General features: G+C 42.9%; 2 protein-coding genes across 10 annotated transcripts in view; one reads left to right on the top strand and one right to left on the bottom strand.

Annotated features, from left to right (window-relative positions):
* The first annotated feature begins 479 nt into the window (after window positions 1-479).
* Window positions 480-16,854, top strand: LOC134301036 (centrosome and spindle pole-associated protein 1). 8 transcript variants are annotated; one of them, XM_062985559.1, is made up of 30 exons: window positions 480-1,009; window positions 1,122-1,200; window positions 2,195-2,298; window positions 2,837-2,908; window positions 3,187-3,282; window positions 3,590-3,942; window positions 4,075-4,173; window positions 4,564-4,637; window positions 4,778-4,874; window positions 5,479-5,536; window positions 5,913-6,223; window positions 6,325-6,443; window positions 6,579-6,672; window positions 7,343-7,451; window positions 7,654-7,692; window positions 7,812-7,959; window positions 8,497-8,637; window positions 8,902-9,023; window positions 9,109-9,258; window positions 9,424-9,567; window positions 9,651-9,761; window positions 9,861-9,927; window positions 10,582-10,708; window positions 10,821-10,951; window positions 12,727-12,864; window positions 14,684-14,727; window positions 14,834-14,897; window positions 15,045-15,130; window positions 15,211-15,349; window positions 16,358-16,854. In XM_062985559.1, exons 1-30 carry the CDS (start codon window positions 923-925, stop codon window positions 16,543-16,545), a joined length of 3,591 nt encoding a protein of 1,196 aa, XP_062841629.1. In that variant the 5' UTR covers window positions 480-922; the 3' UTR covers window positions 16,546-16,854. The 8 variants fall into 8 exon arrangements, with proteins under 8 accessions (XP_062841629.1, XP_062841628.1, XP_062841627.1 ...); XM_062985558.1 differs by having other exon boundaries at window positions 5,880-6,223; window positions 8,905-9,023; XM_062985557.1 differs by having other exon boundaries at window positions 5,880-6,223.
* Window positions 16,855-17,377: 523 nt separating this feature from the next.
* arfgef1 (ADP-ribosylation factor guanine nucleotide-exchange factor 1 (brefeldin A-inhibited)) overlaps window positions 17,378-26,953 on the bottom strand; it is a 31,686-nt gene continuing 22,110 nt past the window's right edge. For both annotated transcript variants that reach the window (XM_062985555.1, XM_062985556.1), the window contains exons 20-39: window positions 26,819-26,947; window positions 26,560-26,718; window positions 26,033-26,177; window positions 25,858-25,948; window positions 25,728-25,768; window positions 24,916-25,085; window positions 24,687-24,838; window positions 24,033-24,205; window positions 23,614-23,774; window positions 23,151-23,281; window positions 22,699-22,828; window positions 22,471-22,606; window positions 22,247-22,385; window positions 22,089-22,158; window positions 21,367-21,472; window positions 21,136-21,275; window positions 20,881-21,049; window positions 20,544-20,682; window positions 18,751-18,868; window positions 17,378-18,587 (exon numbers count right to left, since the gene is read on the bottom strand). In XM_062985555.1, coding sequence (XP_062841625.1) covers window positions 18,438-18,587; window positions 18,751-18,868; window positions 20,544-20,682; window positions 20,881-21,049; window positions 21,136-21,275; window positions 21,367-21,472; window positions 22,089-22,158; window positions 22,247-22,385; window positions 22,471-22,606; window positions 22,699-22,828; window positions 23,151-23,281; window positions 23,614-23,774; window positions 24,033-24,205; window positions 24,687-24,838; window positions 24,916-25,085; window positions 25,728-25,768; window positions 25,858-25,948; window positions 26,033-26,177; window positions 26,560-26,718; window positions 26,819-26,947 — 2,649 coding nt within the window. In that variant the 3' untranslated portion in view covers window positions 17,378-18,437. The remainder of the gene's footprint in view (window positions 18,588-18,750; window positions 18,869-20,543; window positions 20,683-20,880; window positions 21,050-21,135; window positions 21,276-21,366; window positions 21,473-22,088; window positions 22,159-22,246; window positions 22,386-22,470; window positions 22,607-22,698; window positions 22,829-23,150; window positions 23,282-23,613; window positions 23,775-24,032; window positions 24,206-24,686; window positions 24,839-24,915; window positions 25,086-25,727; window positions 25,769-25,857; window positions 25,949-26,032; window positions 26,178-26,559; window positions 26,719-26,818; window positions 26,948-26,953) is intronic.

The following is a 26,953-nucleotide window of genomic DNA, read 5'->3' as shown; positions in this document are numbered from 1 at the left end:
GTAATTAAATATAAAACGTGTTCTTTGCAGTAAATATTAACAGGAGTGTAATGTAGACTAAACCATTATATTCATGCAGTTTATTTCAATCCACACTACATACCAATCATATTAATTACATGTTGCAAGAAAAAGATTTATCAGACCCATCTGTCCTTCTGAGTCTAGACATTTTTTAAACGAAAATCCGGACATCAGCAGTTTAAAATTAGTGGATTGGTGTAACAAGTTTGTCCGGGGAAGCTGCAACAAACGCTTTAAAATCTTAATTGCAGTAAAAAGCTTCACCTCCATAAGTCTGCTATTGTTTAAAAAGAAAAACAAAACAAAACTAGAACTCAATTTCAGGTTTTATTATGTATACTGTAGCTGGTTTGCTTGTAAGCGCGCAGTACATAAACGGGGCTTTTATTTTGAAATGTCGCTAAGCCTAAGCGATAAAGCTTCTCAGCTGAGCTTTTAACGAGGCACAACAGCGAGATAACGCTAAGATACAAAGCCAGAAACTTTATTCCGCGTTAATGAGATTATAAAACGATATTCGGGTGGAGTTTGTTTTCTTTATCGAGCTAAAACGTTATTAATGTACCGACGTTGTATTATAAACGGTGTGTGTAAAATCCGTTATCGTTGGTCGAGTTTAAATTCAACCAAGAGCGCGTGGGCTGCGCGCGCCCTGTTGCTAGACTGCGGTTGCCAGGATACAGTCGTGATGCTTGTGGATTAAGAGATCTGATTGGCCGCGCGACGCCTAACAACCTCACGAGCGTCCTGAGCCCAACGGAAAAAATGTTCGGTTCGGTTGCTGCTGCCTGACAGGATCGACTTTTACCAAACAAACTTATTTTTCGCGAATTTACTCTGTAAAGCTCGAATTAAACAAAGTTTTAATTAAATACTCGACGATATTTGGAGTGTAAGTATGGAAACCTTGAAGACTGACAACTTCGTCGAAGACAAACCGACCAGGGCGGCTGAAAGGGGCTACTTACCTTATATGGAAATGAAGGTGACGTAGGCGACTTGTGTGTGATTAAAGCTTCATTAAAGTCTGTTGATTTTGTGTTATTTTATTAAATTATTTATTTAACTGTCAGTTTCCTACATTTTCTCTTCACTAGTCAAGCTTTAGTCACAATACAGAAAAGGAAGAGACTGAATTACCTGGCAAAACCCCATCACAACCTAAACGTAATAAAGGTGAGTTTATAAATCAACAGTGTATCAGTGGTTTTTAAACATTTCCATCCATTGGCCCACATAGATTTATATTATACAATGAAAACGATGATTTAGATGCTGTTGATCTGTTACAAGATTAAGCAAATGTGCATTGATTTGACTTGTAACCCAGTCACTTAGGAAAGCAGGTGGAAGTTCGTCCACAAGAGGGAGCTGCACTTCGCATTAATGGCTGTTCACTGTTTGCTGTGCATTCATGTAAAATACTTTCACGTCAAGTTGCCAGTTAAATAACAATATAATTGTAATAACACACAGAATAGAATAGAAACTTTTTTTGTCGTTGTACATAGTGCAACGAAATACTGTGCGGTACTTCTTAACAAAAAAAGCAACAAAAAAAAACAAGAAAAGAGGGCCAGTGATAGCTCAGTGGTTAAGGTACTGGACTAGTAAACAGAAGGTTGCCGGTTCAAGCCCCGCCACCACCAAGTTGCCACTGTTGGGTCCCTCAATTGCTCATTGTGTTCCGCTCATCGTGTAAGTCGCTTTGGATAAAAGCGTCTGCTAAATGCTGAAAATGTAAATGTAAAATGAAAACCAACACTCAGACATAAAACATGCAGTCAATAATAGCAGAATATAGGATTTGAGGTGCAAAGTGGCAAAAAATTCTGAAGGGTTTGGGCAGGGGTGTACAGAAAGAGTGATGGAGGTCACAGCTCTGGGGAAAAAGCTGTTCCTCAGCCTGCTAGTCCGAGTTTTTATTCTCCTGTATCTCCGTCCTGAAGGCAGAGGGACAAACATTCTGCGTCCTGGTTGGGTGGGATCTGTAGTAATGTTGCTGGTTATTACACTAATAACTATTAGTAATTAATGTAATAACCACTGTTATATATATATATAGTACAGTATACCAAAGCATTCAAAAAAGAAATGACAATAATAGTCAACATTTGTAAAATTCGTGTTTGGAATGAGGTAACTGTGCTTTTCTATCCTCTGTGTTTAGAAGAAGGTTTTGGTCTGAGTTTGCAGCTGGGAGAGGAGTATGAACGGAAGAAGCAAAAGCTAAAGGAAGAGCTGCGCCAGGACTACAGGCGCTACGTGTCTGAGGTGATTTGCCCAAAAGTATCCCTTATAGCCCGACTTCACCAAAGTCAGTGGAGAAAAAAACATATATGAGTTATTTATGTATGTAAAGGGGCCCAAGCAAGGATTCTTAAAGGCCATTTACATGAACATGGCCTACGTCCAACACTAGATTGAACAGATATATCTCCTAGAGAAATAACAACTTTATATTCACGTATAAATATCAGACAAAATGTATTTTGATGTATGTGCACTTAATGCTTGAAAATCAATTCCACACATACAGCATCTAGTTGGACTCCCAGTATTTTTCAGTCCTCCTAAAAAAGCACATGTTCATTCAGAGCAGCAACTAAACGTGCAGTGCTTTGGATTGCACCGTTCTAATCCGGCATACATCCAGCTTTTGTAAAATGAAGTTAGGTTTCTCATTTTACTTTGTCATTTAATTAAAAATATGCACAGTGTAATTAAGGTTGGACAGTATTTTTAATATGGGTGTATTTTTCTTAATGAACTTGAATACATTGCTAAATCTCGTGTTGATTTTGCATTCTAGAAGAAAAATGTCTCTGAGCCAGCACCTCAACTCCAAGCATCGACTTTTAAAATGCAGGAAAGATCAACAAATGTAAGTGCGCCAGTCGGTCATAAGTGTTAGCATGAGCATTAACGTGTTTACATGGTAAAAGATTAGGTGTCCGTTGGCAACTGTTGATGTTGATGTGCGTTGCTAGATGAGTGAGACATTAGGATCGTCATTCTTTTAACAACCGTACATCCTGGTAATTCTCCTGCTGTAATATAATCTGTGTTGTAATCACCACGTTATTATGCTATGAGCTCTTGTATAACTCACTAGATATTTTAAAAACTTAGGTTTATAAAACAATTATGTTTGTTGTTCAGGAGAAGTTGCAGGATGAGAGGATTAAAGACTACAGTGTTTTGCTCCGAGCTCAGGAGGAACTTGAAAAAATGAGGAAAACTTCAAATGAGCCACAGGTTTGAATAATATTTCACTTTAAATCAAGACGGAACATGACCGTGTGCACTGTTTTGTGGTGTTACCTCTTAAGAGGATTATAGAACCAGGTTGCTCACTCAGCTTTTTAACAGCTCTGTATGCAGAAAAGGCTTTTTTGTGGACTTAGTCAGTTCTGCAGTCCTGTACAACTGATGTGGTGTTCATTTTCAGGTCCATATGTTTAGAATGCCCAATTTTGGTTTGGTGTCCAATTAAATACACAATATTTTAACGTCAAAATATTAAAAAACATGTATTCTTATGTTTATCATCGCATGCCTGTAGTCCCAGACTCCTGGTAGAGATCTCTACGTCTCCACCACTCCCTACCATTCGTCGCTCTCTCTTAAATCGCATCAACAAAAGAGTCCAGAGAGGCCGCTGTCTTCCAGGAGGGACGCCGGCACCGCGACCGAGCCGCTCCTCAAGACACATACGCGAGCACACAGACGACGGGAGGAGACACCCGAGCGCTGGCACTCGAGGCCCAGGAGACACAGGGAGCACTACAGCTCTGAAGAGGAGCTTAACTTGGATGAGGAGGAGCAGGAGGAGTTTGAGCTTCTTCACAAGAGGAGACCCAGGCACCGAGCTGAGCCTGCACACGCTGGCAGGAGGGAGCGGAGGCTCCAGCACAGGTGCTTCACGATCCTAAACTTGTCGCTTTGGGCTTTTGTGGGTGTATGTCTCTCGCGTATTCATTATTTGCGTTGACCTATAGACGAGGACATTTAGCGTCTCGTTAGGCTAATTGCATTTACACTGAACAGGGTTGCCCAGGAGAGAAGAGAAGTGGATGTACATACCGTTAATGAAGGAGAGTATCTAGAGGACAACAGACCGACTCCTCAAGCGACGCTTCCAGTCAAGTACTGATCTTCAGCTGCTTTTACTCCTTTCTCATTTTTTTCAACTGTAAAAACCCAATTATTGTGATTGCTGATGTTGCAGATCATCCCTCGGTTCTATTGATTTGCATTAATAGAAAGTAAAAATGCTGTTAAAAATAGGGAAAGAAAAGAATCTTGTGCTATGACATCACATTTGGATACCATTAAGTGGTGTGTTTAGCTAGAATAAGCAATCAGAATGGGTACGATTTATGGTCTGTTGAAGGGAGCATCGATCCATGGAAAGATCTGCAGGTCTGCAAATCAGACCCAACTAAAGTGCTTCTTTAATTGGCTGAGTGTAGAATGAAGAAGAGTGAGACAATGTCCTGTGGTTTACCGGTTTTTGTCTTTCTAATCGCCCTGCAGTCCACCCGCACCGGTGCAGATCAGAGCCATAAACAAGAACAACATGGGAGATTTCGCTACAGGACTTATGATTGGTAAGACGAGGCATATCCAGTCTATAATTATTGACATAATTGCATATTTATAGACTATACTCAGCGTGACTGACTACAGCTGAAGTGATCTAAGATGTGGGTTTTATAGCCTGTCATTATAATTCATTACTTTTCATAAGGTGCTAATGAGCAGGGGGAAGCCACACAGAGGAGAAAGGAGCGCTACAGACAGGAACTGCTCAAACAAATAGAGGAGCAACAAAGAAATAAGAGAAAGTGAGTGCATTTAACATTTAATTTTCCAAAATAAAAATTTTCCTGCTTTCGAATAAAGTTTATACACAGACTAAGTACCTCTTACAAATGAATTAATGGAGGGGAGCTGGTCACGTCCAATATGTCAATATTAAAAAAATGAAAAGATCCACAGAAACGTTTAAACTTTAAACCCTTTATCAATGCTACAATAATTTATGGTTATTACTATGATATTACTATTACACTTTCCTATTCTTCAATAAAAAAAAAACTGTTCATTTAATGTTTAAAGACTGAAATTCTACCTTGTGTTTACCAGTGACTCAGTCAAAGAGTTGAATGAGATGAGACAATGACACTTTGATGCCTCCTGAGCATTAACTATTAACACATTAGCTAAAATATTCAATAGGTGCTTGGGTGGGGCTAGCTTACCACTACTGACATCCAGGTTCGAATCTCAGTAGTGCTATGGGTCAGCCAGGAGCCTACACGGACATGATTGGCACCCCGTCCAGGGTGTTACTTGTACACAGTGTTGCTGTAAAATTAGCAGACAATATTGTTATACTAATACAATATATATTAAAAAGTAAGATATAATATTCCCTGTATTTTGTAGGGAAAAGGAGCTGGAGTTGAGAGTTGCTGCTACAGGGGCTGTTGATCCAGAGAAAGCGGTAATGACTGAACGTACAAACGTTTGCACTTTTCTTCATGTAGATTTTTAGATTTAGATTATTATTACAGTAAATATGTCCTTGTGTAGTGATTTACCATTAAAAAGTGAAAAGATGTGCAGCATCTGACCTTGTGATGTTGTGTTTTTAGCACCACCAGAGGCAGGTAAATGTGTGGCTTTTTTACACAGTAGAGGGCAGCCATGCTTTATTCTGCTCTACTATTTTCTTTGCAACACGAAACCCTTTCCAGCACATGCAGCTACAGCTTTTGTCTTAATTTGCCCGTGTGTTCCCGGTATTTTATCACAATCATATTAATACGACATGCTTTTTGTTTCAGTCTGTGACCGTCTGCCTGCCTGGTTTCCCACAGCCTGACCGGATCAAACAGTTTGGCGCTGTGAGACGGGAGCATGAAGGCAGAAGGCGGGACACGCCCCACAGACCCGGGATGGCACTCGGCGCCCCTGGGACGGACACGGACAGAAGACCACGAGAAGTGGAGCGAGAGCCCCCCGAGAGACCTCGTGTGGCTTTCCAGTCCCCCATCATGGAGTACAGCTCTGCCCTGGGGCACCTGGGTCACACGGCGGGCGCTGGTTTATGGGTGAGTGGGGACGCCCCATTCAGTGAAGACTTGCGCAAAGGCCTGGCTGGAACTCTGGGAGAAATGGTTGCCCCCAGGTACATGTCAAAACCACGTCTGGTCTAATCAGTGTTTCCGTTTTATATACTGTAGTTGTCATCTTGTATAGATTTTACATACCCGTTTCTCACTGTAATAGAGTCACAGGCATCCCTCCTCCACCGGCACCCGCACTCTCGGAGCTATACAGCACCCCATACGATGAAGCCTACTATTACTATGGAGCCAGGAATCCTCTAGACCCCAATCTGACCTACTGTGAGCCTTTTGCTTTGCGTTTGCTGCACATTTAGACTTTATTAACTCAAATCCTCAATGTCTGACAAACACTAAAATGATTTCTGTTGCTTTTTTTAATCATGGGATGCAAATTCTACTGTGTTTGTGTGTTAGATGGAGCTTCTGTGGGTGCAGTACCATCGTTGCCTAATCTTCCAGCTGGCACACACTCATCTGTGCGGCAGCCTCCTGCCCTGGTCCTTGCACAGTAAGAGCTTCTGACTTTGGGAAAACTGTGATACATCATCATCAAGAGAGGAGGATTTGTGGGACCTGTAACAGAGACAGCCAGTACTACCAGTCTGACATATTGGCAGAACCTTGTAGGACAATGAACCAGAGCTTTTTGCTAGTACAGTAAATGGAACCAGTGGTGGCTCCATCATTTGTGCACTGTTCCATTTTAAACAGATCAGCCTGATTTAGCAGCCACACCAGTCCCTGGGTAATGATTCCTAAAAAGATTGAAATTGGCATTTGAATCTAAACAAATACAGTAAAATAATATAGTTAAAGGTGCAAGAGAACATCAACGTACCCACCTTGCATTGCAAATCAGTGTCTACAACAGCAGAATCTATCCTTCTTTTGAACTGTGCCGTCCTAACCATGGTTAAATGTGTGTAATTGGTACATTCTACAATTACAGGGCAAAAGGCTGAGTTGCTCTGGCCACATAGCTTTGATCTAAACTGCGCTCAAGCTTGACAGTTTCCTTGAGTCTGACCAAGTGTACTGTAATTTCACTGCACTTGTATAATCTACCGAGTACATCAGTCGAACAAGGTTGAGCAATTGTGTGATTTTGGTCATTTTGTTTAAGTAAGACAGCATATTATTTCCACTTCTCAGTGTTTTCTGTCCTCTTATCTCTACAGGTCTGCATTACAGCATGGCATTTCTCCTTCTCTTGGATCGTTTCCTTCTGACAGACTCCAACACCCGAAAGAAAACGTTCTAGGCTACAAGGATGCACTCAAACAACAGGTACACTTCAAACAATAAGGCCGAGTACTGTTGAACAGCTTCTTATATTATTAATCACGTGGGCACCTGATGTAATGAACTGCATCACATCTTACGCATTATCAATAAAAATCTAATGTGAGAATGTGAATACCTTTTGAGCATTATGACGACAGGAGTAGACAGCCAGCAAGTCAGTGTAGTGACTGCAGTGTTTTGACAGGAAGTGCTCAGACAGGGGTGGCTTCAGCTTTTTGATAAGGTAATAAATATAGCTGAATCCTAAGTGTTAATGAGAAACTTTAGGCTGACATGTTTATTCACCCGGATCACAATAACATGAGGTTTTGATGGAACTGACACGGTTGCTTCGTGCCCTAGATCGAAGAGAGACAGGAGAGGAGGAGGCGCGAAAGAGAGGACAGGGAACGTTACGAGGCTAAGCTGGAGGCGGAGATGAAGGCGTACGAGCCATGGGGGAGAGGAGGAGCTGGAGCTCCGCTCAAGGACGAAAGAGGAAACCTTATCAGTAAGGCCACGCTTATCTCGTATAAAGGGGTGGTAAGATGTAATAGTTTGGGTTCTTTCCGTGACCACAGTAAATGTAGGAAGAATTATTGTGCCATCATTGTATATCTGTTTTTTTCCACCACAAGAAAGGCTTTATTCCAACAAATTCTGCTCTCTGTGTGTACCTGTTTCATTTTATGATTGTCAAGGGTTAAACCAAAAGCCATATTGGTTTTAAAAAGTCTGTACATGTATATAAATATATGTTTCTCTTTTAGAGCTTTGATATTATTCTGTCAGTAAACCATGTGATCAAGATTTTAACTTAGCCTCTCTATTGGTTTGATTTTTTAAAGATAAGATTAATATTCATAGACAAACTGCAACTACTACTAATGTACACAACACAGAAAGCCAAGCAAACAACGTGGTGCCTACATTCTGCTTGTAATTTACACATAATTTACACTCTGGAGCAGGCTTTGCTTTTTATTTTCATTTCTTCTGCTTAATTAATGGTAGTTATTTGATATTTCTTACCTTTGGTTGCTTTTAGGTGACCTAAAGCGTATGCACAGGAGTAACGAGGAGGCGTATATGAACCCAGAATCCCGTAACAATAGAAGAGTCGTGGCATCAACGGACAAAACTTTACCTACACCAAGGGTGGAGAACAAGGAATCTTCAAGAACGTCAGGTAACCCAAAAATGTGTTGTTAATTCTATGGAATGATGCTGCTAACAAGTAAAAAAAGTAAAAAGTACCAGTAGGTCAATCACTTTTATTATATTACGTAGTCTTTATAATTAGATGTTCTATTCCCCAGTCTTTTAGAAAACAAAGATATGTGGTCATGCAGAAATCTATACATTTATTATCAATACATCAAAGAAGCTGCTGTTAATATTGTGTATCCCTAAAAGCATTAAGCTTCTGGTGAAACTATCTTATTCCCTCAAGCAGGTCTTATTTCCTCCTTTACGCGGCCCTCGCCACACGCCCGAGGAAACGTGTTCACCGAGCAGCCGACGCCCCAGCAAATCCTCGAGCAGGAAAAATACAAGGAGAGTCTGAAACGGCAGGTACGGAGGATCGGACATCACGCATCGCACACGCGCTTCTGAAACGGCCTCTGATTAATGTCGTTTCGGCCCGTGGGTCAAACAGATCGAGGAGAAACGGACGTTGGAAGCAGAGAGGAGAGAAAATCTGAGGCTGGAGGAAGAGCGAGAGGAGAAAAGGCTGGCTGAGGAACGAGCGCGCATTCAAAAGCAGTATGAAGAGGAGCAGGAGAAGGAAAAACGTAAAGAAACGGAGGTTTGCTTCCCCGCTTCTCTTTTAAACTCAGTCTTTGCATAGAACACGTACATATAATATAATTACATATATTAATATATATTGGTAGATATCAGATATCATGGCCGTTAGCCCTAATATGGTGACTTTGTGTAGACCCCAGATAAGTGCTCTGTTCTTTCTCAGCAAAACAACAAAAACCAGGAGTTGATTAGACTGCTCGAGGAGCGGCGCCAAGAGGCTGAGAGGAAAAGGAAGGAGGAAGAGATGAAGGAAAGTGAACATCTGAAGCAGCAGTACGAGCAGGAGAGGCAAGCCCGGCTTGAGCAGGTCGGTGGCCACATAATAACAATGGTACGTTCTGTACGATCTGCAGGGTTCTGACTGTGCACACTCTCTTTACAAATCCAAAGGACTTCAGGTCAGAATCCCCACCCATTCCTACAGTACAGAAGAGACTTGGCAGCCAGAATCCTCCCAGACCACCCTCAGTGGAAAGCCAGCGCTCTGTGGCAGTTCTCTCTGTAAGTAGCAAGTACACACAGCACTTTAATGTTATTACATCTTTACTGACAAACCTGTGATGGTAGAAATGAAGCAGAATGTGATTTCTGATCACGCAGGCTTGCTCCGTTCCCACTCCTCGCTCCCCACCTGTTCCCGCACGGAGGAATCAGATACGAGCAGCAGGTAACTTCTTCATAAACCCCCTAAGCAACCACACTGAATGGCTAAAAGTATGTAGACACCTGACCATGAGCTTGTTTGAGTATTGCCTTTTGGAACATAAACTCCATTATACAGTACAACAGTTAGTTCCGACCTTACAGTCTGATTGGTTGAGAAGCGTTATAACCGTGCTGATATTGGTGATAACAGCACGGCCTTTTCACACCACAACCGTGTTACTCCGCTGACGCGTTGCCAGTAACGACAAGCTTCATGCACACAAGCCGCCGGTTGTTTTGTAAGCCTGTTTGTGCTCATACACATCCAGAAATTGATAAAATGGATCACGTTCAGATTACATTCCACATAAATTCTATCTTTTAATTCTTGCATAGCAGCAACTCATTCGTTGTGGAACTACTTTTTGGTGGAAGGTATTGTCAAAATTAAAGCATATTCAATATGAAATTCAGGGCTTCTTTCATTTATTTTCTTTCTTTATTTTGTAAAAACCGTTGTATAAAAGCAATAGAACACGCGAATAATATCATATGTAATGATCTACGCAGCTCGTGCCTGCGACCGAGTGATGTTATTTGCGAAAACACACATATCGCTCCCTCCCGTGTTCTATCGCTTAAATATAATGGTGTTTTGCAACTGTGTGTGTTTTAGAGGACCAGCAGGGTGTGATCAGCGAGTTATCCCTGCTGCGTAGGCGCTTAAGAAGTGAGCAGAGGCGGCTTGAAGGGCAGTTAGAAGAGTCAGACAGAGAAGATACACAGACTCCTCTAAAGAACAGGTATGAAAAATGCGTCTCCTCGTTAAAGCTAACGTCTGGATATTTTTCTGATACTTGTATTGAATGTGTTGCACATGGTGTTGTCAGTAATTATATATGTGCCTGCGCACAGGGAGCGTCCTTTATTGGACGTTTTTGACATGGCCAGACTGAGAATGCAGGTTCCTGCTAGGAGGCCGCCTTCAAACACAAGAGCAGTGAACAAGCAGAACATGCAGGACTTTAACCAGCTCAAGTACAGAGGTAAAGCACAGTATACATCCTTATATACAGTGTATCACAAAAGTGAGTACACCCCTCACATTTCTGCAGATATTTAAGTATATCTTTTCATGGGACAACACTGACAAAATGACACTTTGACACAATGAAAAGTAGTCTGTGTGCAGCTTATATAACAGTGTAAATTTATTCTGCCCTCAAAATAACTCAATATACAGCCATTAATGTCTAAACCACCGGCAACAAAAGTGAGTACACCCCTTAGTGAAAGTTCCTGAAGTGTCAATATTTTGTGTGGCCACCATTATTTCCCAGAACTGCCTTAACTCTCCGGGGCATGGAGTTTACCAGAGCTTCACAGGTTGCCACTGGAATGCTTTTCCACTCCTCCATGATGACATCACGGAGCTGGCGGATATTCAAAACTTTGCGCTCCTCCACCTTCCGCTTGAGGATGCCCCAAAGATGTTCTATTGGGTTTAGGTCTGGAGACATGCTTGGCCAGTCCATCACCTTTACCCTCAGCCTCTTCAATAAAGCAGTGGTCAACTTAGAGGTGTGTTTGGGGTCATTATCATGCTGGAACACTGCCCTGCGACCCAGTTTCCGGAGGGAGGGGATCATGCTCTGCTTCAGTATTTCACAGTACATATTGGAGTTCATGTGTCCCTCAATGAAATGTAACTCCCCAACACCTGCTGCACTCATGCAGCCCCAGACCATGGCATTCCCACCACCATGCTTGACTGTAGGCATGACACACTTATCTTTGTACTCCTCACCTGATTGCCGCCACACATGCTCGAGACCATCTGAACCAAACAAATTAATCTTGGTCTCATCAGACCATAGGACATGGTTCCAGTAATCCATGTCCTTTGTTGACATGTCTTCAGCAAACTGTTTGCGGGCTTTCTTGTGTAGAGACTTCAGAAGAGGCTTCCTTCTGGGGTGACAGCCATGCAGACCAATTTGATGTAGTGTGCGGCGTATGGTCTGAGCACTGACAGGCTGACCCCCCGCCTTTTCAATCTCTGCAGCAATGCTGACAGCACTCCTGCGCCTATCTTTCAAAGACAGCAGTCAGATGTGACGCTGAGCACGTGCACTCAGCTTCTTTGGACGACCAACGCGAGGTCTGTTCTGAGTGGATCCTGCTCTTTTAAAACGCTGGATGATCTTGGCCACTGTGCTGCAGCTCAGTTTCAGGGTGTTGGCAATCTTCTTGTAGCCTTGGCCATCTTCATGTAGCGCAACAATTCGTCTTTTAAGATCCTCAGAGAGTTCTTTGCCATGAGGTGCCATGTTGGAACTTTCAGTGACCAGTATGAGAGAGTGTGAGAGCTGTACTACTAAATTGAACACACCTGCTCCCTATGCACACCTGAGACCTAGTAACACTAACAAATCACATGACATTTTGGAGGGAAAATGACAAGCAGTGCTCAATTTGGACATTTAGGGGTGTAGTCTCTTAGGGGTGTACTCACTTTTGTTGCCGGTGGTTTAGACATTAATGGCTGTATATAGAGTTATTTTGAGGGAAGAATAAATTTACACTGTTATATAAGCTGCACACAGACTACTTTTCATTGTGTCAAAGTGTCATTTTGTCAGTGTTGTCCCATGAAAAGATATACTTAAATATCTGCAGAAATGTGAGGGGTGTACTCACTTTTGTGATACACTGTAGCTAGCCATTGAGGTCTTATGATCCACAATGCAGTGTCGTCCTGTCCAGGCAGTCACAGAGATAGCATTGCTGATTCCATGTGTGTGTGTGTGTTTTTTGGCAGACAGCGAGTCTCGTGAGCAGGTGAGGCAAGCGTATCCTGAGCCGCCCACTGACGAGGACAGTCTGGAGATCCAGCAGCAGGCTCTGCTCAGAGAGCAACAGCGCAGACTCAACAGCATGAGAAGAGCCAAGACTGATGGTCAGACACACACATGCTGATTTTAATAGTACCATATGTTCATAATAGTGAGAAAGCAACAGGCAATTCCTTTCATAAGACAGCAACAAGTGACACTGAGGTATACTAGTGTCTCGTATAGTTGAGTTAAGCAAGTTAGGTTATGGTTTTGGTGGACCCTGTTCCACCCGGAAACACTGGACACAAGGCAGGAATACCCTGGACAGGGCACTGATCCATCACAGGGTCATTTTATTTTTTAGGGTTTGTATATGTTTTCAGGAGGCAGTTAAGAATGTAGGGTAAGTAAGTAAGTGAGGCTGTATTTTCACTTGGCTACGCTAAGCTGCTTTTATACTACAGTTTAATTCAATTTGGAGACATTTCAACCTTACAAACAAAATACTAATTTGCACAGATTCTAAATCATGCCTCAAAGCACTACAATCATACACATCAGACCATCCTGTCATTAGTAACATACAATGGACAATCAGCATTTTAACAGAGCAAGAATATGGCTGCGTCCGGAATCGCATACTTAGAAGAGAGTATGTACTAGATTGGAGGAAGTATGCACTACTCTGCAGGTAAAAAAGTACATACTTCCAGTACAGAAGTATGCAGTATGCACACAACACTGCTACGCACTACATCCGCCATCTTTCCAACGTCAAGTGATGACGTGGGACGTGATGACGTAATATCACCATGGTTACAGACTCATTACAAACCCCACTCGCCAAACTTTTGGATATTTATCGTGTTTTTGTTATTAATTCGTCTTTAAAATGTTTTATTTTATTTATCTTACTTACACTTGTAAACAGAGGGCCGCTATCTTTCTTGTTTCTTATTACGCTTCGAACGCCTACGCAGCTCCAGTTGCATTATGGGATACATTAACGGACCGCAAGTGTGCATCGCTTGCATACCCAAACATGGCTGCCCAATAAGTAGGTCATCCGGGTACTTCTCGCGTACCTCTTTGTGTATAATATGTATTCGGACATACTAACCGCTCTCGCGTACTCATTTCGCGTACTATCGAGTATGGAAGTATGCGATTCCGGACGCAGCCTATGACTTACAACTATGCTGGGTACCAGGACACAGTGGAATTACAGGAAATGAAAAAGCAGACCACGTAGCTAGAGGAAAAACAAGACAAAATACAACGAACATCAAAATCCCATCAACCGCCTTAAAAGCATCAATAAATCTCTACATCAAAGGAAAATGGCAAAATGAATGGAATACCCAGCTCACCAATAAACGATATGAAATACACCCAAACGTTAACGCCAAGCCAAGAATTCACCAGGGACGACGCATAGACCAGGTCATGTACACGAGGTGCCGAATCGGCCACTCCAGAATAACCCACCAACACCTGATAAAAGGAGAAAACCCCCCAACCTGTGAAACCTGCCAAACACCTGTATCAATAAAACACATCTTGATAGAATGCCCAAAATACACTAAAGAAATAGAACAAGCACACATGCCGGAAACTATCAAAGAGACTCTCACACAAGACAACACAAGAAGACTTTTAACCTACCTTGCAACCATAAAAATGAACATGGATGAATATGGACCAAAATATGAAGACATACATAATACCTATTACTGCCATTAAATGACACCAATGTGTTAAACATGGCGTTAAAACTTAAAAAAATAAATAAATCAACCTTACAAAAATGTGTTGAAAGTTGTTAGATCTAGGTCTAGGCCACTATCATAAATGGTTCACGTAGGTGCAAAGTGTTTTCTCACTCACACTTTTTGTGTATTGACTCTTTGCTCTTCCTCTCTCTCTCTCTCTCTGCATTAGATTACTTTGACCTGTCGTCTCCAATGAAGCCTGCTTACCAGCGGGTGAGTAAAAATGATGTGGCAGAGCTAAGTGCATTTTTTGGTGCACTTTTTTCCTACTGCACCGTTTATTGACCTGACATTTGTATTGACGTGGTTATGCCTCTAGAGGAAGAACTTCACCGAAGAGGCCGAAAGACGCTCGCTGCTACAGTCCGAGAGTGCTTTTATAGGTGAGTAAATAACTATCATTTCAGATCGTGACGTTGCAAGCCCTCTGATTTTAACTTCCCGCTCCAAATAACACGATCCATTAGGAATCGGAGAGTCATTTCTCTTGTCTCGTAGAATCTGGGTAACTTTGTTTATTTACTGTGCAGATCCTTGCGGTTATTCTTTTCCGGAGACACCACAGCCGGAGCGAAGCCCTGCCAGAGAGAGGAGACGCCGGGCCAGGAGGCAAGATGTACGTATCGTGTTTATTTAAAGTTCACCTCAGAAGGTTGCCGTGTAGTAAATTACAATGCTGTGTGGATTTGTGTTTAGGAAGAAAACACGCCGGGCAGCGAGAGGATCAGGCAGTTTCTGGGTTCCGCCAACAGCTTTCATCTAGACAGGGTACAAGAGCAGAACCAGCGCAGGATGAGAGCACTGGACGACATGAGCGAGCACCACTGGAGATCAGGTAAAAAAGATCTCAAACTGCAGACTGCACAAGCAGATCTTGCTTTAAGTCACTGAAATACATTATAAGCACATTGATTTATGACTTTAGATATATTTATGGTGTCTAAAAAGGTATTTCTCTTGTTTTAAGTGCTCAGGATTGCCTTAATCCTTTAAATCTGCTCAGATATACAAACTAGATTACAGGCTAGAGAATTTATGTATGTTATGAGCCACCGTCCAGTGGAAATAATCAAGAAATTACTTATTGGCCGCTCAGGTGGCGCAGCGGTAAAGTTCGAATACATCGTATCGTATCGTATCGTATCGTATCGAAGCTCAGCTCTGCCTCTTCGACCGGGTTGGGCGGCCGCATGAACAACGATCGGCTGTCGTTCAGGGTCAGAGGGTAGAGAAAGTCGGATCATAGGTCCTCATAACCGGGGCGACTGCGGCCCCTGCTGGCTGACTGATGCCGCCTGCACAGGGCTGAGGAATAACGCCGGTGGGGGTGTGGCCCTCCGAGCACAGTGCCCGTCAAGTGTATGAACTCGACTCGTGCAGGTGAAAAATGCAGTCTGTACTGACTGTACGTCCTCAGTCAGCGGTGAAGGGTGGAATCAGTATAGAGGACGCATTCAGGGTAAATTGGACACGACTAGACTGGGGGATAAAATTGGATAACATTTAATAAATAAATTACTTATTAATTACAACAAATTTTAGATCTGTGAGATCTTTCTCATACAGCTACCAGTGAGTATATTGAAGTACTGCTGGTTTGACATTTATGTATAAATATATACACGAGAAATACTAGTGAAAGTATTATAACAGTAATTAAATTGATCTAATTATTACCAGCTGTCTAATTAATTCTGCACATCTGAAGGGGTGCAGGACTAGTCCTAGCTCATGATTCGGGTCTGTGTAAGGAATAAGATGACCTTTTCTCTCTCTTAATGCCACGAGGAAAGCTTTTTTGTGTCGGTTGACGTCCAGATGGAGTAACTTCTGCACTCCGCAGGAGAAATATCTGCTGATGAAGACGATGACCTCTGGCAGCAGACTCGGTCTCCGCTGGCTTCCAGGCGCGTTTCCACGACGACGTTCACCACCGAGCCCTGGCTACGCCCCGGCACCTCGGAGACATTTAAAAAGCCGATGGCAGGTCGAAGGCCGCCCAGTACCGGACCGTCCACCTACCACGGTTAAACCCGTGCAGTGCTGTTTTAAACACATGTCGAATTTTATCAGTTTGATAGAACCTGGTTTGTGCATTTACGAGGAATGAAGTTAGGTTAAAACGGACGCACGGAGGATTAAACGTGTCGAGCAGATGAATCTCTAGAGGAACAGAGCAGCATCAGCCAGGTTGTCCTGATCCTCCTGTCAGCCAGCAGGGACTGTGAGGTATTACTGCACACACTGTTCACCTGGTTTCATTTGTATTGTGTACATACTGTGAATGTATTTTTTTTTTAATTTCCTTAAAAATAAATAAATTATTTTTGAAGTCTGGCATTGGATATTAACAGCAATTACGTTTACCACTAATGAACCAAATAATCTGATTAACAGCAGGGCCTGTTTCAGTCACTACTAGTGTAGTTGTAGCCTCGCGGTTAAGGTGCTGGACTAGTTATCAAAAGGTCACTGGTTCAAGACCCACCACTGCCTTGCGCAAGGCCCTTAAGTCACCCTGGATAAAAGCTGAAAATGTAGACGTACTGTTTAAGACTACACAAGCACAGCTTCTCTGGCCAGCTCATTTGGAATTCAAATAGTCCATGTTGTATGCAAATATCTGAGACTATTCCCAATACGGCTAAATTAAAATAGCTTGGAAATGACCCCCCCTGTACCTGAGTATCTAAACCAAATTCGTACAGCATCATCAAGGCTGGTGATCGTGTCCACCCCTGAACAAGCCGACTCCTGGTAGGGGGTGGGGAGTCCGTTATTTAACATTTATCTGCACGAATAAAGCAAGTTGGGTAACTTTATTCAGCTATGACCTGATTAGGATGCATGAGATGATAACCAGTATTGTACACAGTTGTACAGATCGTTTATTTCACATAGAAAACTTTACAGTGCTGTACCATTATACACTTTTTAATCCACCTTAACCAGGAATGCTTCTAGTTCTTACATCACAACCGGCACAACTCGTGTGATTCAGTATATTCTATACAATACAGCCCAGCCCCCAAACCAAAGAGAAGATTTAAATATATTAGCTTTCTCGATTTGTACACATACAGTGAAGCTTACGTCAGGATACACAGACCAGTGATTTAGATGCTGCTTACATTAGGGTGCAATCTTTTTTTTGTTTGTTTGTTTCAAGTTCCAGTTTTTAAACATCCCAGCTGTCGCAGTCGTCATAGGTTTTACTTAAAAAAGCGTCAGTACATATAAAATGGAATAATTTAACTATATATAGCGTGTACATAGTCGATATGGTATCAGTTAGAAATCTTATCGGACGACCTGGGAGAGATGAAGTTAAATAAATTATCACAAAAGTAAAAATCTCCAGTGCATTTGAACAGGAAAGTCGAAATCAAGTGCAGCAAATTTCGAGAAACCAAAAAAAAAAAAAAAAAGAAATAAAATCTAGTGTCATGAGATTAAATTACAAAGCCGATTTCTGTACAACTAGATCAAGGAGCTATTCATGCTAATGTTAGCCATTAGCGGTGCAAAACGAAATGAAACCAAGTAACGACCGCTACTCGTCGTTTAAACTAATTATTAATCATTTGCTGACATTCTAACCCTTCTTCATTCTTCAAAAAGCCGAAAGAAAACACACCGTTTTAAATTATTCACGCTTTGAGGTTAAACAGATGTTGCTATGATCCTGTAAATGATTACAGTCTGTACAATCCTACCATCATTTCCAGTCTAGAACCTGTCTGGTCTGGAACACGTTTACCAGTCACTATCAACACACACTTCTAAAAACTTCAGCTTCAGGATTTGATCCGGTCGCATCATTCGGGGCCGCGCCCGTCGTTCAGGGGAAAGACGGGATTAGAATCACAAACCAGTCGGACTTCGGATAAATAGAACGAGGGATGTTTCGAGCGTCGCTGTTTCTAGGCCTCCGGCTCGAGGGCGTGAGCGATGTGGAACACGAGACCGATGCGCAGGAAGAACTTCCTCAGCACGGCTCTCAGCTCGGGGATCAGGTCGAACTGCATGATCTCACACAGCAGAGGGTAGTAACGGCTGGCATGGGCCTTGAACTGATCAGAGAAAGAAAAATGATTACAATGTTCTTCATGAAGGTAAAAACAACAGACCTGACATTTTAGTACACTATAGAAATTTTGGAAAATTTGGGCAGGCTGTCCACAAGATTATGAAGTGTTTGTGGGGGAATTTGTGCCCGTTCAGACCGATACTTACCCTGTCATCGTTAATTTTCAGCACTTTGGTGAGGAACAGGAGCAGCAGGTTGGTCCAGGCCTCACGGTGACTCTCCGACGTCAGCGTGAGAAAATAAGCCACGGCGTCGCTGCACACGCTGCAGAACATAGAGACAGACGTCAAACATCAGACTCAGTAAACAGCTGTAGGAAATCAGCCAGGTAGCTATGACTTAGAGCATACATAGTTTGGAAAAGTAAATATTGCATAAGAATAGACATAAATCAGTAAGGTAAAGTTAAGTTTCCCAATAGAGAATGGTGGTGTTCTGGTCAGGTTGCCATTACAAGCAGAAACACTCAACTGGTGTAGTCCATTGTGATATATTTAAGCAATAGAACACGAGGGAGTGCGTTATCGCGAATAACATCACGGCTGTGATTTGGTCGCAGGCACGAGCCGAAGGCGACCTCAAGTGTTCTATTGCTTTTATACAACAGTTTTTACAAAATAAAGAAAGAAAATAAATCAAAGAAGCCCTGAATTTCATAATAAATATGCTTTAATACTGACGATACCTTCCGCCAAAAAGTAGTTCCACAACGAATATAAAGTTTAACACTACAAAGCAGAACATCCCAAGTTGCAAAAACTCATTTCAGGGAGGTAAGAACAAGAAGAAAAAGTCAAGAACCTCCGAAGGGAAAAAAAGAAATAAAAAAACTCTCGCACACACCAAAGGATTATGGGTAATAACAGAACTTTTATGAGCTGCTAACTGGGCTATTAAGCTACAAACACATTGATGTTCCCTACATAGTGCACTAGATAGTGTATCAGATCACAGATATATGTTCCCTACATAGTGCACTAGATAGTGTATCAGATCACAGATATATGTTCCCTACATAGTGCACTAGACTATCAGATCACGGATATATGTTCCCTACATAGTGCACTAGATAGTGAATTAGACAATTGGTTATGTTCCCTACACAGTGCACTAGATTGTATATCAGATCACGGATATATGTTCCCTACATAGTGCACTAGCTATTGTATCAAATCACGGATATATGTTCCCTACATAGTGCACTAGCTAGTGTATCAGATCACGGATATATGTTCCCTACATAGTGCACTAGATAGTGAATCAGACAATTGATATATGTTCCCTACATAGTGCACTAGACAGTGTATCAGATCACGGATATATGTTCCCTACATAGTGCACTAGATAGTGAATTAGACAATTGGTTATGTTCCCTACACAGTGCAGTAGATTGTATATCAGATCACAGATATATGTTCCCTACATAGTGCACTAGATAGTGAATTAGACAATTGGTTATGTTCCCTACATAGTGCACTAGATTGTGTATCAGATCACGGATATATGTTCCCTACATAGTGCACTAGATAGTGTATTAGACAATTGGTTATGTTCCCTACATAGTGCACTAGATTGTGTATCAGATCACGGATATATGTTCCCTACATAGTGCACTAGATAGTGAATTAGACAATTGGTTATGTTCCCTACATAGTGCACTAGATTGTGTATCAGATCACGGATATATGTTCCCTACATAGTGCACTAGATAGTGTATCAAATAACGGATTTAAAACGCGATCGGGTAAAGAGTCGGTGTCGCCTGCGTGCACGTTTGTGTGCATGAAGCTCGTCGTTAATGGCAACGCGTCAGCGGAGTAATACAGTTGTAGTGTGAAAAGGCCGTGCTGTTATCACCAATATCAGCACGGTTAGAACGCTTCTCAACCAATCAGATTGTAAGGTCGGAACTAACTGTTGTATAATTGGAATGTCTTACTTGAGGAGGCGTCTCTGCACCTCATCCCAGGCGTCCTGTCTGCTAGGATCCATGTACATGCGGAAGAGGATACGCAGACCACACGCCAGGCTGCTCGTCTCCTGTTTAAGCAGGTTGGGCTTCGACTTTCCTTTAAAGCCTTACAAACAAAGACCCTCCATTAGTACAGTATGATGGGTACAGATCAAGTATCTGATCAGTAATAATCTATTAAACAACTCAAAATGTATTCCCATCTAGTTTGAACTCTTAATTTATTCATTATTCACTATTCTCTATATAAACTCTCTCTATAAACACTGCTATCTAAGTGAGTAGGAACAGAGTGAACACAGACCAGCCTTCCAAAGCGCCGTCCTCTGCTCGTTATTGGAATTGAAGGCTTTAGCGAAGCGGTGCGACTCCAGCAGGCAGTCCAGCAGTTTGAACAACTGCGCCGAGGTCAGATACCGATACATTCCCTGATCCTGAGTCTCCACCTGGACGTCGGCGTCCGGAGCGTCTCTCTAAACGACACGAGAGCACACGATCGGACCACTCGCTTCACCGGATCCGGTTTCAAATCAGTAAGCGGGCAGAGGGTAGTTCCTACCTGCGCCGCGGCGAAGTTCTCAGCGTCCTCCTTCTTGCTGGTCGCCGGGAAGAAGACGATGTTGTCGATGGTCTGGATGAGCTCCAGCTGCACCACACACTTGATGAGAAGCGCCGCGAACAATCTCTGCTCCTGGATTTCTGCACATCGCACACTCGCACCGTTAGCCGTCATGTTTAGCCCGGCGTGCTCTAAGACTTGTAATGTGTTTACCATGAGCAATGTACTTGCCTGAAGCTACACTGAACTGACTCTGTCTCCGATTCTCTGCCAGGGCTTTCTCCATGCTGCTCACAGACTGCTGATCCTCAGATCGAGTCTGGATGTCCAGAGAGTCCTGCAGGAGATCACACACAACCACATACGTTATATACTGCTGATCCTCAGATCGAGTCTGGATGTCCAGAGACTTCTGAGAAATAGAATCCTGCAGGAGATCACACACACCCACATACGTTATATACTACTGATATTCAGTAATTACACAGTTACAACATTACAGCAGGATGTTGCCACATCATGATCATGGTAACAGTGAATCCGGCACCATCCACATGGCTGGAACACCATCTGTACCATCAGGAGCACCATCAAGTTTTTGGGATATGGACAAACAACAGGCAGTTCAAACTTGTTATTTACTTTAATCACGATCCTGGTCAAGATAGACGTGGCCCCCATGCCACACACAAACACACAGCCAAAGAAAGCAGCATATTCTTTATGGGGCACCAAACCACTGCAGGAAATTACACTCACACTCTCACACACACACACACTCACACCTAGAGCAATCAATTTGTCATCTAAACGCCTTTAATAGGACCAGGACCAATTTTGTGGTGCAGCACCTACATCCAGCACCCCATATAATAATAGAACTGGATGGTGATTCCAGTCCAATTTGATAATAACGAGGGGGTGTAATCAAAGGAGTAGTCTCGACTCCATACCAGCTGTCTGTCCGAGTCCAGCTGACTCGCGTGATCGCCTTCTGCACCGGCCGGCCTCCACGTCAACAACCTGAGAGAGATACAGGATCGTCAAATCAACATCGAACAGCACAGATCAGCCGCATTCATAAGAGCTGAGGAACGAGGCAGAAACTCACATGTGAGGAAGGGTGGTTTTAAAGATGTCCAGCATGCAATTGCAGGTCTTGTCCCAGGTCTCGGGTGTAAACTTCTCACCGTTTAGGATCACCACATTCTCCAAGCAGTTGGTGCCTGACCTAGCCAGCTGCTCATTATCTACAAAAAAGAGATGATGGATTGAATAAAGGCTTTGAATACTTTCAAGAAAGAGGGTACCAGGGAACCCCAGCATGATTCTCACCTTGCTGGACACACCAGTAGAGCTGAGCCAGAATGTTGTCCAGCAGAACATCACTCAGGGACTCGAAGTACTGCGTGAAGACGTCACAGATGGCGTAAAGTGCGTGATTGCAGGTTGTCGTCATCCACTCGGCTTTCTGCGCAGACACACGACACACGAAGATCGTTAGACTTCGTAAATTTCTGCCAGCTAAGTGTTCAAAACGGCAATCGTTTCCTCATTCTGTACCTCCGTCTGCTGCTCCGGCAGCTTCATGTTGTCAAAGATTCTGAAGACGATACGGAACAGGTCTTGCCACCAGTGTTTCTCGTAAGTGTGGCCGTACGTCTTCATCACCTCGAACATCACCGTCAGTCCCCTGAGATCCAACAAAACACTCAATTTACGAATAATTTAATTAAATACTTGATGCAATGCTAAAAGAATCAATTAACCAAGACATGCTTGTTTAGTTCTGCACAATTCTGATGGCTTTCCAGCACCGTCATGCCCGATGGAGCCAGTAATCAGCTGTCCTGTTGGTTTGTGTAAGTGGACACTTATGTGAACCAAGAACTTATTCAGCATCCAATTCCAAAATCATGAATATTAAAATTTAACCACCATCATCAAAGGCTGAATTGTGTACATTGACATTATCTGTTTAGATAAACTATTTCTTCAAGCGTGTGCGAACTGACCTGGTCCTGACGTCCAGCTTACACCTGTTGATGATGCACGACAGCTCGAACAGGATGGGGAACCAGCCTCGAACCCACACCCGGTCCTCTGGGGCTACATTCATATCATCACTAGTGTAGTCTTTAAATGCCTGTGGCACAAAACAAGAGTCATGCTGCCTATCTGTAGTTCAAAATTGCTTTGCATTGTAATTAGACCAGTCAGCATTTCCGTCAAGATAAAATAGCCTGAAATCATAATAGTATATCAGTAATTATTATATTTATATATTTATTAATTATATACTCTACAGACACTGCTTGATTGTCCATAATCTGGCAATCCTCCAAGATACAGATGGAGCAGAAACCCTGACTGAGTTCATTCTTCCTTAAACCTTTTATAGTTCTACCACAACCGAAGCTCAGGGGAAACTCTGACTTTAAAGATACCGAGGGATCAAGCTTTTCCAGTGGTGCTGACCTGAGGTCTGTCGGAAACGTATTTGGCGCAGTGGCGGATCAGACGGATGGCCTCCATGCTGGTGTCGGGGAAAGAAGCGTTACAGGCGAACTCGGACAGACACTTCACAGCGTCCTGGAAGGAGTCGATGGTGGCCGGAAAGTGCTTCTCGAATACATTCGCTGTCGAAAAAAAAAAGAAAAAAGGAAACGAATCAATACCTGGGCAACTCCTACACAAGCTTTTAGTTACACGCTGCTGTGAACATGGTTACACCAGGGCTTGAGAGGAAACGATCAATACAGACAGGTTACATCCACAATCCAGTTCAATCTGCATCAGAGAAGGTTACGAAGGGTTACGGACCGTCGTTCAAGAAAGAAGCTCCTGCCTTTTTCTTAGCTCAGAGCAGGAAAAAAATGCTCCGTCTGTTGACTTACTGACGATGTGGCCGGTGGTCTGGAAGGCGAGCTCCACGATGCTTTCATCCTGATCTGAAGCTGCCAGGTGGAACACTGAGAAGATGTTCTTCCAGCCTGAGCGGATGTTCCCTGCCTGAGAGTTTACCATCTGAGCTATACAGCGCACCACCATGTCCCTGATAGTGGGGGATCTGTAAGGGGTAGAAAACAAACGTGTTATCAGCAATATATATTGCATGCACTCACACTCACACACACACACACACACACTATTAGGAACCGACACCATAATGTCTTTATAACTGAAGACACCCTCACAGCTCCTCACATCTGCTTACAGATTAAGTATTTCACTCCTGCTTCATTCTTAAGGGCCGTGCTTTTTATATATAAAGACAAAAAAATGCAATCAAAAACCCCCTTTCAGGCTGGTGCATCATCAGCTTCAGGGTCCCACTGATCTGGGTTCAAGCCTTGCCCCTGGTTACTGTCTATAAGAGTTTATTTAATTTCATAAGTTGGGTTTTCTCTGGGTACTGGGTGCAAAAGGTGAATTAGCTGCTCTAAACATGACATGATAGATAAATATGAATGATGATTAATATCATGACACACCTAACCCTGATCAGAACACTGAAATAAATAATAAAGATCAGATCGAAGAGAATGTACCTGTTCTTTTTCATGATGTGCTCAAACGGCCGCAAGAAATCCTTCTGAAATCTGAAATTGGCCAACTCTCCCTTCTCCAGAAATTTCATAGACAGCTGCCGGAGTGAATCCACAGCGAAGATCGCAACATCCTCATTGGGATTACAGCCCACCTGAGTGGGGGGAAAAAAACATTTTAAAATACCGTCCACCACACATACCACCTCATATTATAGACGAATAACCTCACCTTGTTGAAATGATCTCCTATCACCTCCCAGATCCTGGACCACTGGAGCCTGATGCGACCCATGTTGTAGTAGGAAATCTCTACGATCTTCTGCAGGCTGAACATCCGCGGGTGAGTCGGGGAGGCCAGCTCGTCCATGGACACGGCGCACAGCCAACGCACGAAATCGACTGCAGAGCAAAAACAAGAGCACAGTCAGTACCTAAGCTTTAAATAAATATACGTTATTATATTTTTAAAGTCAACATTGGTACAAATCAAAACGATAAAGCCAAATAATGTCACTTTAAGTGTTCTACAGAAAGAAAAGCATTTATATAATGATATAGTAATTAATTTTTAAGTGAGAATTCATTAATTATGTGTAGTTATGCACTCTTGGGTTTCAGGGGGAATGCCACCCTTAGTTATAATCTGCTTTAAGCTGGTACATGCTTTAATCGATGGTGGAGACAGCATTGCCCAACCATACAAAAAGCAAAACATTTATGCTTCCTCTGACTCTTGGAAAATTACGGCATTAATGGGATTTGAACCGGTAAAGTCCGGATCACAGGATAAATGCTTTTGTTTTAGAGATTTTGCTAATCATATCAGGTATCTGCTTTATTATTTTCACGTTTTTATCCTGGTCAGGGTCACGATGGGTCTGGTTTCCCCCAGAATCACTGGGTGCACTGCGGTAACACACCAGACAGGACGCCAATCCATTTTCGGAAACTTGTTTTTAAAACATTGTTATTGGTGACTCTTTATATTTTGGTTGCTAGCTAGTAATTATTTAGATCTGATGTATGATGATATCGACTCACCGATCGCATTACCATCCAGTCTGATGGATCCTGTAAATATCCTACAATAAGAGGACACGACAATATTAACAGCACGACCAGAAGCGACAGGCAGGAATCACTTAGGAACAAAGATCGTACAGCACCGTACCTGTCCACGGCAACCACGACACTTTGTGAGCTGGTCTCTCCGATCGATTCCTGTATGCTCGCTATCTGTTTACGATCCACGGTCCCACCAACTAAGGGAAAGAAAGTGGAAATACTTTATATCATGATGGGGATTCGTGATAGCATTATATAAGTTAACCGTTCAGTGTACTAACCAATGCCCAGATACTCGTCCGGACTCTGCTCTTTGGTACTGGTGATGAAACCCTCTCTGCCCCGGACGGTCCCGGATATGTAGCGAGCCTTCACACCCGTGCCGATGAGCTGAGCCAATTCCAACTGACTGATGCACTTCAGAATCTGCAAGAAAATAAAAATAATATAAAGGTATTTGGTTTGAGAGGGGGTAGCAATACAAGGCCAGGAGCAAACTGAGGACAGAATAAAGAGGGCATCCCAACAACACTGCTGCACCTGCCACGTCTGTACCCCACTATTCAAATATCATCTGGGGGTCAAGTGGGGGTCACTTTGGATTGGCTGCAGGCTGCATGGCGATATGGGAACACACACCAGTGCTAGGATAAACAGAAGGATTGTGTTGGGAAGGCCATCCAACCAACTGTACCTAATCAAATATGCAGATTAATGCATCGATGTGGCGCCCCCTAGTGGTTCATCATTCACTAGCTGTGGTCTGGTTGTAAAGCTAAGAAAAGCCAGTGCTCCCAGTATGGCTCACCTCATGCCAGGAGTTTCCCAGGTAGTTTCCATCCGTATGAGCCACAGTGATGAGGGTCTTGATGGTGTCGATGTTCTTCTGCTTCATCTCAGTGATGCCAGAGCTGGCCGTGAGCAAAGTGAAGCGAGCGAGAGCCTGAACGTAGGCGTCCCTCTCCAACTGGAACCAAACAAGAATAGCAGCACAATATTTAGCATGTTCCTCCTATCTGATGTTTACTATTTACACCTGTTGGTGTACCAGGTTTATAAGCAGATACCTGAATGCAGAAGATGCAGGCTATCCTGATGGCACATCGGATGCCCTCCAGGCAGAGAGACGCCACCTCGGTATCATCGCAGTCCTGCAGTCCTACGCTGAAGGCTGCCAGGAACGGCGTCCACGCCAGCTACAC

This window comes from Trichomycterus rosablanca, chromosome 23 (genome assembly GCF_030014385.1).
Source record: "Trichomycterus rosablanca isolate fTriRos1 chromosome 23, fTriRos1.hap1, whole genome shotgun sequence".
Lineage (NCBI taxonomy): Eukaryota > Metazoa > Chordata > Actinopteri > Siluriformes > Trichomycteridae > Trichomycterus > Trichomycterus rosablanca.
This window is presented reverse-complemented; position numbering and strand designations above follow the sequence as displayed.

Excerpts from the sequence above, each read along its gene's own strand:
- LOC134301036 (XM_062985557.1), top strand. The coding sequence starts at position 923 with ATGGAAACCTTGAAGACTGACAACTTCGTCGAAGACAAACCGACCAGG. Across the intron at positions 7,452-7,653 it reads AGGATGCACTCAAACAACAG|GAAGTGCTCAGACAGGGGTG; the intron begins GTACACTTCAAA and ends GTGTTTTGACAG. Across the intron at positions 14,898-15,044 it reads GTCCGAGAGTGCTTTTATAG|ATCCTTGCGGTTATTCTTTT; the intron begins GTGAGTAAATAA and ends TTTACTGTGCAG.